General features: G+C 28.2%; 1 protein-coding gene across 9 annotated transcripts in view; it reads right to left on the reverse strand.

Annotated features, from left to right (window-relative positions):
- Positions 1-12301, reverse strand: part of LOC129958101 (histone-lysine N-methyltransferase NSD2-like) — a 175610-nt gene that overhangs the window by 137311 nt on the left and 25998 nt on the right. For all 9 annotated transcript variants that reach the window (XR_008783143.1, XR_008783144.1, XM_056070296.1 and 6 more), the window contains one exon: positions 10910-11051. Coding sequence is in view for 7 of the 9 variants with exons in the window: in XM_056070296.1 (XP_055926271.1) it covers positions 10910-11051 (142 nt within the window). In the remaining 2 variants the exon portion in view is untranslated. The remainder of the gene's footprint in view (positions 1-10909; positions 11052-12301) is intronic.

Here is a 12301-nt window from a genome sequence, read left to right on the forward strand (position 1 = left end):
TGATCTATACAGAAAAAAGGGGAAGGGAGAGAAAAGGAGTAAGTTATTGCATTACATAATTGCAAATGGTATTATTTCACTTTTAGAAGCTATGACTACAATCTTATTCTTCCAATCTTTAGAGTTTGGCATTTTTTTTAAATGGGGAAAAACTTAATAAGAAACTTAAAATTCCCTGTGTTTTCCCTACTGTAATGAAAATTTTCAAATTCCCTGCATTTTCCTGGTTATTGTAGTCGACTTTAAATACCCTGTGTTTTCCTCTGTTCTCCCCTGAAACTATATTCGTTCTGCAAATAATTTTTATTTTTTGTTTTAATTAATTTTTTTTCTGTTTTTGATTTCAATAACAGTAATTTTTACACATACAACACCGTGTAGAACTGATAATTCAATGATAAATAAAAATTCTTCAATTCTTTAAACTGGCAAATTAGTGCTCTAAACAAATGCTCTTTGACTACAGAAGATTCTCACATGAAGACACATATTCAACATACATGCCTGTTTTGAACGTCTTCCCTAAATGCTCATTAATTTATTTTACATGTCTTTAATTTTCATTACTGTAAGTACTTAAGTTTTTGATTCATCATATATTTTGCTGCTTCAAATATATGAATAACAATTTAAAAGCAGGAATATTTATTTAAAAATTCCTATAAGAAAAACAATTCCTTACAATGTAACAAGTTCCACACTGAAATTTTCTATTACTATCTTTTTGGTTAAACATTGAAAAAGGAATTCAATTTAATGGCACATAAAAAAAAATGATTTATCAACCAAAGGCCTTAAACAAACAAAATTAATTTAAAAAATAAGAGTTAAAAATAGTAATACATCTAAATGTAATTTACAAGAATTTTTGCATTTGTTCTTTTTCATTCTTTTCAAAAGATGTAAGGACAGCACTTTAATTTATAACAGAATTAATAAACAAAACTGATTGTACATTTCACCAGGGTAAAGTTGAGATTTAAAGTAAGATGTAACCCCTTTTCTTCTACGTAAATAAAAAAGCTTAAAAAAGTACTTTAAAACAAATTTCAATCAAAACTATGCGCATTATTTTGCACTAAAGTATTTTTATTACCTTTAAAAAATTCTTAGAAAAACTTATTTTTCTAAAAGTTTATTCATTTTAAAATTTTGGTAGATTGAAAATTTAAATTAAATTTTAATTTTAATAACAATTTAATTTAATTTCAAGCACTTTGATCCTTCCTTCAAATGTTAAGTATACATAATTTTATGCTGGCAAATATAGTAACAATCTAATATATATGTTAATCAAGAATATTAAAATTATTCGATAATATTTTAGTATAAATATTAAAAGTAGACAATATATTTTGCATCCAAAAAATTAAAATTAAATGCTTTGATGCATAATCTAATTCCATTTATGATTATATATGATGTTAAGATAGATGTTAACTACTGTAGATTTACTTTATGAAATCTTGGAATTTTTTTTTAAAACTTTGCAAAACAAAGCAAACAGTAACTACTAAATAAAAAGAAATGACCCTTTTCTGACCACAAAATGTGGAGTTCATTATGCCTTAATAATAAATAGAAATAATTTGAAAAGAACTTTAAATTAATAAGTTACAATAATACAAGGGTCATTCTCACGAAAACAGTCATTTTCATGTCCCCACTATAATTTATCATTTTTTATTTTATTTATACAAATTTTGGGGGGATAGAATATCTTAAAGAATGCAGTTTAACATGAAAACAAAATTAAAATTTTAAATTTTTATTTTTTATATAATTTATATAACTTAAATGTACCAAAATATCATTCCCTCACTTGTCCCCACTACTGATCAAAAATAAACAAAAAATGTTTCTAGATAAACAAGAAAGAAGTTCATGGAGTTGCATATTTTATTTCAGGATAATGAAATGTAGAATGGAGAAAATCCATTTTAAATTTAATTTCAGCAATAAATATTGACACAGCACTATTTTAAAGTTTGTCTCCAGTGTGTTGCATCATTCCCTCACAACAGTACATTTATTTATCACAGTCATCATGGAGTAAAAACTTTTTGAGAAAAAGTTTAGTGATTTATTATTGACAACACCCAGCAACATTGCAGCATGTTTTAATCTTCAACTTACTGAAGCTTTGGCTCTGGAATCCACTCGAATACATCAAAACAGGTAATTTTTTTTACATATATCATTCCCTCATGTCTTTTTATAAAATAAAATAAAACAAAATAATATCTAAATTGATGATAATTATAATTTACTTTCTTGTTTGAATGCATTTGTACATGATGGAACTCAGACAGTAGTTAAGCCTAACTACCATTAACAAATTTTAATAAATTTGTCATTCCCTCACTATCATTCCCTCACCAAAGTATAAAGTGAGGGAATGATGCTAATGTGAGGGAATGATTCTTAAGTATTAAATATTCAAAAAATGAGTTTCTTCTTTAATTTTAAATACATTTTTGTGTTTTTGTTCTTAATTTTTATATTTTGTTCTTTTTTCCATTTAATATAAATAGTCTGTTTTTGGTCTATTTTTAAGATTGATTCTGAATTTGGTAATGAAATACAATTATATGTAAAATCTAATACTACCCAATGAAATTAAGTGTAATAAAATATAACTTAAACTGATTTTTGAATTAAATATGGTTAATTTCTATGAATGTTATAAGAAGTTATATCCTGTTTAGAGAAGCCATAAACAATATTATTTTTTAAGCAGTGCTAATTAATAAAACTTGTATATTATTTTGTGAATTTAAATATTAAAATTTAATTTGTTTATGAATTTTTTATGGTATAAAATTAATCAAGAGATAAAAAGCAGTTTTCACCAAAGTAAAAATCTAATTAGTAAATTTAGAATGTATGCTTTAAGAACATTATATAATATTATTTTCTTATCGTCCAGATATTTTTGTTATGGGGAAGACTAAAGAAGAAGCTCGTTTAAAGAAAAAAGAATATGATCGGAAAAGAAGGGAACGACTCAAGATGAATCCAGAGTCATGTTTAATATTAAAGGAGAAAGAGCGAATCAAATACTTAAGAAAAAAGGAAAAGGGGCAAGTGAAAACTGTCTCTGAAATGACCAACCGTAATTTAAGGATAAAGAGGAAGCAGTGGAAGAATAACTCTAGGAACTACAGATTGAAGAAACAAGCTGCAACAGAATCAATTGAAAATGATGCTAATGAGCCACCATCAACTGAGAATGTTCCAGGACAGTCAAGTAAACAAAACGTGTCTTTGTCTGAAGTTCAGAATTCAAGGAAAGAAATTGGTAAGAAAATACGTTCCAAAAATAGAGCAAAAATGCAAAAAAAGATAAAGGATCTTGAACATGAGATCTCTGTCCAAAAAACTCGAGCTGAACGCTACAAGAAGAGATTTTATAGAATTAAAAACCAAAACCAAAACAGAATGTCACCAAGAAGTCAAATAAATAAATTTTTAGGCAAAGAAATAGTATCGCCCTCAGTTCGCAAAAGGTTGGTATTTGGAGAAGCACTGCGTTTACAAGTAGGTAGTAATTTCAAAACCTTAGGAAAGACAAACAGGGAAAAGCAGATGTTTCATAGACTGTTGCATGGAAAAATTCTAAAGAAGTATAGAGCATTGTGTTATGCAAAACGGTTTATGAAGTATCAGAAGATTAAAGAGTCAAGCGAATCAAATATGAAAAAATTCAAATTAATTTCTGAAACTGTATCAAAAGATGTGGTAGCTTTCTTTGAATCTGATGATGTATCTAGAATGTGTGCTGGCAAAAAAGAATGCATTACAAAAGAAAAGATAAAGAAACAAAAGAGAGTGCTTACTGATACATTAAAAAACCTTTATAGAAAATTTTTAAATGAAAATCCAAATTACCAAATGAGTTATTCCACATTTTGTAGAATGCGTCCATTTTGGGTTAAGCAACCGAAAATTCAAGATAGAGATACATGTAAATGTATAATACATGCAAATATGGAGATGATCATCTCAAAGCTGTATGAGGTTAATGTATCTGATTACAAGTCACCTGCATGTTTAATAAAAGCACTAACTTGTGATTCCAAGAGTGAAGATTGTTTGTCAAGGAAATGCCAGGACTGTAAGAACAAATTACCTGTGTATAATGTGCATGATGAGAAAGAAACACTGAAGTACAAAAAATGGATCTTTGAAAAAAATACATATGTTGTTAAAAATCAAACAAAAATTTCTAATAAACCAGTGAAGGTAGAAGTTGAAGCTACTACATCTGATTTAATTAAAGAATTAGAAGGCAGCTTACCAAAATATCTGACTCACATTTCAAACATATCACATCAGTATCAAGCAATGAAAAATTTGAAAAACAATTTATCAACAGACTCGATATTAGTACACATCGATTTTGGCGAAAATTATGTGTGCAAATATAACCAAGAAGTTCAGTCAGTTCATTTTGGAAGTGGTCGGCAACAAGTTACAATTCATACAGGTGTTTACTACAACAAAGAAAATGATGATGTAATTTCATACCCCTTTGCTACAATAAGTCCTTCACTCAGACATGATTCAGCATCAATATGGGCACATCTCAAACCAATTTTTGAGTGGATTCTTCAAAAATTTACAAAGAAACCTAAATATGTTCATATGTTGAGTGATGGGCCATCAAGTCAGTATAGAAACAAAAAAATGTTCTATTTGATATCTAACCATGTGCAGCAACTTGTTCCTGGTGTTGAGAATTTCACTTGGAACTACAGTGAAACAGGACATGGAAAAGGCGCACCTGACGGAATTGGAGCTGTTCTAAAAAGAACAGCAGATCGAATAGTTGCAGAGGGAAAAGATGTGCATAATTATAACACATTCATATCTGTTTTGAGAGAGAGTTGTAAAGGAGTAACTTTATTTGAAGTTACAAATGATGATGTTAATAAAAGTGATGAACTAATATCCGAAGATATTAAAACATTCTTTGGAACAATGAAAGTACACCAAGTAGCTTACAGTTCAAAAAGTAATATGCTGAATTTCCGTTCTGTCTCGTGTTTTACATGCGATGCATCAATTTTGTGCAAACACTATAATTTGGGAACAGCATTTGAGTACAATAGTAAAAGTACAGTTTCATCAGTAGATGACTGCAATAAAGGGAAAAATTCTGAGGTGTTAAATATAGGAGATTGGGTGTTGGTAGAATACGAAAAGAATCTGTACCCTGGAGAATTAAAAGCAATGTGTTTAAAATATGTCACAGTTGATGTAATGGTTCCAGCAAGGGGAAGAAAATACAAATGGCCTTTCCCAAAAGATATACATAATTATCCACGTACAGATATCAAAAGAAAAATTTCTCAACCCATTCCATATGACAATCGTGCCAGCCAATTTTACTTTCCAAACTTATAAATGATTTCTTTTAGTGTATTACTTATATTTACTTGTATTACTTCAATATATTATGACTTTCTTAATTTAATGTATTTGTAATTGTTAAAATAAAAGTGTAAAGTGTTATATTTTAGTGGAACATCATTCCCTCACCATATGTGTCATTCCCTCACTTTTTATATTTTTAAATTAATTAATTTATCTAAATATTGTAATTTTTTTGCAGGATCAATATTTTTATTATAAAGCTATTACATACATATATTTATATAAAAAGTTTCAAAACTTTTCATCAACTTAATTTTTTTTTAATTTTCTGCTCTCATAATGACTGTTTTCATGAGAATGACCCACAAATACAATATATTTACTGGTTAATAAAATTCTCATTTTTTACTGACTTCATATTTTCTGCGACATTCTACGAGCCAGGAACAAAAATTCTAGTTTGCCACAAGGACAGACTCTGCCAGATATAAAAGTAGCAAATATTAATAAAATGATACTGGAATGCATTTTTTACGTCTATATAATGTCTTTAATGTTTTACGTCTTAATGATCACCAAAATTGTTTATAGATTCTTAAATTAAAACAATGCGGAAAATCTAATACAAGGAATTCATAATTTTGAACCTTTGAATACCTAATAAAACGCTGTCTATTTGAAATTTGCAAATATGCCCTTTAAATGTATCATTTCAGAAACAATAGTAAAAAGTTAAAGTAATGTAAAAACTACTCATAATAGTGAGCAGAAATTTTACCCACTCAAATGAAATAAGACTTGCTGATTGATTTATGTCCAAATTTAGATGTGCTCCCATTAAAAAATGTAAAACTAAATTTTGAAAAATCATATTGTATGTTAATAGCAAATATTACAGCCCTATAATAAAAAAGTTCTATTCCAATAACTATACTGTTTCAAGATATAAATTATAGTTCAAAATTTTATTTTAACGTTAGAAAGTTGAAGTTTTATAAGCTCATATGGACTTAAACTAATTAAAAAAATTTCCAAGAATAACTTTTGAAATTTGATAATGAAAATGGATGTTACAGTTTGAAGTTTGTTTATTCTTCCTATATACAGATGACTTCTTATGAGCTTTTTCCTTAAAAAATCTTTAAGTGTACCTTAATTCCTGTTGAATACGTTTTATATGATTATTCAATGAACAATATCAGAAAACTGGGCCACTCCTTTATGAATTCCTTATTGGGTGGCTTCCTCTCATGAATGTATATTCTAACGTAGTAAGTAATTATGGAATGCTAAAATACAACTACAAAGCTGCCACTCAAATTTAGGAAAAAATTCCCTGTTTTCCTTGTATGTATATGCAATACGAGAGGAAATGCAGAAACAAAATAGAATAATAATACTCCATAGTTTTAACAAGTAGAAAAAACAAGGAAAGGAAGCAACAATTTAACATTACTAGAAATAATATATGTATATAATGTTTGTATTGACATATAGAAAAAAACAACAACATATTTATTGATTAAAATTTAACAATACAAAATTTACAAATATGAAGAGGGGGGGGGCTTTTGATCACCTTCCATGCTCTTTAATTGTATGCCATACAAAATTAAGCACTTGGATGAAAAAAACACAAAATAACATTTTTATAATCATGACACAAACCATTTAATAATTACTTAACAAAAAACATTACGAAGCAAGATTACTTTTTTTATTTTTTATATTTAATTTCACCAATTCACATATTTGGGTATCATTTTTTGCAACTTTTGCAGATTTTCAAAACTTTTTTTTTGCAATAATTTCATTTGCAATGTTGCTTTACATTTGTTGAAGTCTGTTTCTTTTCTCTGAACTTTTCTTTGCCTATCTTAAAGCTTCATAATACCTAAAACATGCTTGTTTAATATACTGAAGAAGTTGGAACATTTAAAACACCTTCATAAAAGTTTATGATATCATATACAGACCAATTAAAGAATCTTCATTCAGATTTTCAACATGCATATCCTTGTTGATACTAAATCCATTTTCTACTACTGTATTGCCATGTGACAACATAAAATTTTTTAGAACTTTACAAAAAAAAAATCAGAAAATTTTTTGGACTACAAAATATTAGAAATCATTTAAAAAAAATGTTTTCATTAAATAAATCAAGCTGTACTTTGTACGTACTTTTGTTTTTTTCAGGAAAACTTCAAACTGAATCTTTGCAAGTACTAAACATGCCTAGGAAATTAGTACTTTGGATTAAAGAAGCTGAAGCAAATCAAACATTCATTTTTCATAATAATAATGCTTTGTACTTCTATAAATGTAGATTTAAACCTTTATAGTACAGTGTTCCACTATACAGAACACCCAACTTCACTCGTTTTTAAAATCATTAAATTCACCTATAAATTGTAAAAAACGGGTTTAGGATTCACCTTCAACTTTCTTTTAATAAAAGATGACAATTAAAATCAAGCTGATCCATAATTTTCAGCTATAACACTATGTAAAAGGGTAATCAGGGAGGATAATCATTATTTATCAATTGTGCAAGATGTCAAAAATTTAATTAACATTTACCATCATTTATGTTACGCTCATAATTACTTTTCTTGCTTAAAAATAAAATTATGATTCAAGTATTAGATGAATGAACATTTATTTTTGAAAGATATTTTTGATTGATAAAAGATATATTAAATTATTCAAATTAGTTTTAAAAAAAAAGCATTCATATCTTTAATTCTTTTTAAATTATAATTCAGGTATTAGGAGAAAATACATTTATTTTCCTTACAGAAATGAGTATCTTATTAAATGAAACCATCTTTAAATTGTTAATTAAATTTAAGTAATTTTGAATATTTAAAAAAATGCATTCATATTTATAATTATTTTTCTTCTAAAAATTAAATTATAATTCAAGAATTAGGAGAATAAACATTTATTTTCACATAAAAAATAAAAAACATTAATTAAAACTGTTTGTAAATTGTTAAACTTTGAAATAATTGAGAAATAAAACAAATTTTTAAAAAGCAGAAAATACCAGGACTAAATGTGGGTCTCATGAAAGCTATGCTAGCACTTTATCTACTATTCTTTTCATGCATTCTTCAATGGTGACATTATTAGTATATAAGCTACTCTGGAAGTTTGAAGGTCATTTTCTCAAAATTGGCTGGTTACTGTACTTTAACATTTTAATGAATGAACATCCAACTATACTAAATCTTATCCCAAACCCAATCTTACACCTTGTGTCCTTCCCTTTTGAGTCAGATTTTTAAGATCATCAAGCTCCATCAAAAATAAAATGTAATGTTTTTGCTTCAAAAATTATGATTCTTTTGATACTAACTGTTTAACAGGCATGAAAAGATTTTCATAGAAAAAAAGGCACTATTGGTTCAGATGTGTGAAATTTTTTTAAAGAAATGACTGAAGAATATTAGCAAACTTAAGGGAAGAAACTAACTTTAGCCCAGGATAAATTTATCCTGACAGGTATTTATAATATTACCACTAGTGGCAGATCCAAGCAAAATTATTTTTACTGAAATCTATACATTTCTTTATATTGTCAAAATACTTTTAAAGCATATTCACAAACAGACATTTTCTACCAACAAAACTTCAATAGAAATTCAGAAGAACTATAACTTCTATACTATATAACTATAACCAGCACATCCAATAATTCCCATTTTTTTTGTGTTGTTTTTTAATGATGATTCTTAAATGCCCTGTAATTTTCCAGTGCCATGGCAACCCTGAACTAAAATACGTTTATTGAGTCTCGTTATCTTCTAAAGCAAACGCAGATGATGCATGCATTAAAATTTCAATAAAAACACACTGTTCAAATTATTTTTCAATCTTTTGCATACCAACAGTTCTAAATAAAATTTCTAAAGATTATTCTTTCATTTGAAAATGTTCTTAAGCTCTCAAAAAAAAAAAAAAAAAAATTGTATTTGTATACTTGGAAATGTTAATGCATGAAATGTAAGCAATCATTTGAATGTCCCAGGTTTCGGGAGAAAAAAAATGCTTAAAAAAATTCATATATTTTGTATGCTTTTTTGAACAAAAGTTTGATGCTTTTTAGGAAAGTCATAACATACCTCAACTTTAGCACATTTACTTAGTATTTTACTAGTAAAGAACACTTTTAAAGGATAAAATTTCATGCTACAATTCTATTCAAGTGATTTTCAACATTCATTCCCATGGAATTTATGCCTTCAGAATAATTGACTTTATTCAGTTGTTATAGCACACCTATCACTAAGAATTTATTTATCACTAGAATGACCTTCAACTCTTGCTTTTAGCAATACTCTCAATGAATAGGTTTAATAACCAGTATTTAAATCGCATGCCTCAAATTTTAAACCATGGTCAAATCGCAAGAAAGAAGCATACTTGAGCTAATACCCTTTTAAAAATTTCCCATGTTACTCCCCCACTGCCCTAAAAATACTAGAATATTTGCCCCATGACAAGATTTAATGCACAAGATTTACATACACAGCATATTTCTTGGGAAGAGGGGGTAGGTTTGGGCATGCAGCCCTGATGCCCTTGAATACAGATTTCACTAATTGGACACTTTTAAACTATCTAAATACATATACAGATGTATCTCGCATAACGTGCACTTTCCATAGTGAGTGATTTGCATAATAGCAAACTAAAATGTAAAAAAGTGACTTTTGCAGAACGAGCAACAAAGACGCATTGCGAGTCACATGCAGGATTGGCCTGTATCTTGAATATCAGACTGTGCTCATGAAAGAAGCTGTGGCCAGATAATGTTGTTGAACGTAACTCCAAAGGGCTTAAATAAGTGCTTGTGAAACTTCAATAGACAAAACTAAGTCTCAAATCAAGATTTTAGGACTAGAGGTAGATAGCAACAACATCAATGAGCTGGAGGAAAGGTATGGTCAGAACTACCAAACAGCTTATGGAGCTGTATTCTGTGTCAAAGTAAAAAGTTGCAGATGAGGTTGTCAGCAGAGAAGGACATAATGGCCCCATCAGAGCAACAACCTTCCAGTATAATAAGGGAGATGTTGAAAGCATGATATGTACATTGAAAAGCACCATTTTTAACAGACTATAACTAAGCTCATTTTAAATTAAAGATGAGTCACTTTTTGTAAAATTTTGAAGCCCAACTCAATACTAATGTCTTTAGGCAATTTTCTTACAAAAAAAAAGCACATTATGACAATAAATTATGCAATTATAATTATTTCAGAAGTATTATTTACAAAAAGGAATGCATTGTTCTATTTAACACGAATTCCTATGAGAAAAAATTGAGCTGCTGAATGAGTGTTTCAAGTGAAATTTGGAAATGAATTATGTTTGTTCGGCAAGGTTCCACTAATTAGGGAAACGTAAAATTTTTAAAAATCTTGTAATATAATAATAATTTCACTAAAAGGGCAAAATCTATTCTTTGCTGAAATTTCAGAAAAAGAATATGTAAAAGTATATATAAAAATGAAATTACCTTTATCCAACCTAATACAATCTCCTTGAATTGGATCAAAACTAACCATGCATGGCCAGAAAGGATATTTACCAAGCTTTACCCAAATTAAATCGCCGACAGAAAAAATTCTCTTCGTATCAACTCTAGCATCATGCTCACTCTAAAAAACAAACAAATATTTATATAAATAAGTTGACTTATAAAAGAAAGCAAATTACTTAAATGGAAAATATAAAAATCTTACAAATGAAAATAGAATTTTAATAAGTTTAGTTACTTGTAAATACAAAACTTTTTAAGCAAAAACTTTATAAGCACACTGAACATGCCTTTATTCTATATTAGACTAACAATTTTAATGCTAACATTGACAGCTAAACAATATATACATTGTCCTTAACAAATTAAAGCTGGAACATTTTATTTACATAGTTGCCTTCTATCAGGCTACAGGGCTGTTATAGTCCACCTCACGATTGTTGGCGTTCGACTTCAGACGAGTCCACTTCAAAACCAGTTGGAAACAAGATGAGCCAAGGTTTCTATAATCATGCATTGGCGAAAGAAGTTTCCTTCGTGAAGCGTCATTATTTGTTTACGATTTTACGATTGGCTTTGCGAGTGCCTTGCGTTTATTGGTGCTTTTCCGACTTCTTATATTTCTAATCTAAATCCATCTAAATATCAGTGCCATAATGCCTGGGAATCGCTATGTTTCCAAAGAAAGAAAAATAGTTATGAATATTTTGAGGTATTTTGAAAATGAATGTTCTCAAAACGAATTAAGTATCCCACTTTGTCAACGGATCAAAAGAGCAGCAGAAGCGACTGGTGTTTCGACTAGAACACCGTAAAATTGAACATTCATCAGCTTTGAGGTGTTTTTTTTTTTTTTTTTTTTTTGCATGATTTGCATCCTGGTTTTTCAGTATATATAACTTTCTATATTGACGGTTCTTATGATGCTTAAATATTATAGATTGTTAATATTCTAATTAGAAATTCTTTGTTTTTGATAGAATTAAGACAAAAATATCTCTGAAAAAATTATTTGGTTTGAAAGCTAATGCGTAATAATATGAAATTTCATCTGGCTAATGTAAAACTTGATTAAATAATATTGAATTTTATTATATAAGGCAATAAAGATTTTTCTAGAAATCAGAGAAGCAACAGCTTTTTCTTTAGATTAAATTATTTCAATAAAGTTGCAACACATTTTTTTTTAAACCTTGAATTACTTTTCGGCAGGAAGTAGTTGAGTATTTCACGGAATACTCGAGTATTTTACTGTTTTCTTTTAACAATGTAATCGTATTTATCTCAATGTCAGCAATATTGCAGAATAAAATATCACGTTCGAGTTCCTTTAAAATATTACCGATTTGAAGCCAAATCTAGGGGGAGCGG

Source organism: Argiope bruennichi, chromosome X1 (genome assembly GCF_947563725.1).
Source record: "Argiope bruennichi chromosome X1, qqArgBrue1.1, whole genome shotgun sequence".
Classification (NCBI taxonomy): domain Eukaryota; kingdom Metazoa; phylum Arthropoda; class Arachnida; order Araneae; family Araneidae; genus Argiope; species Argiope bruennichi.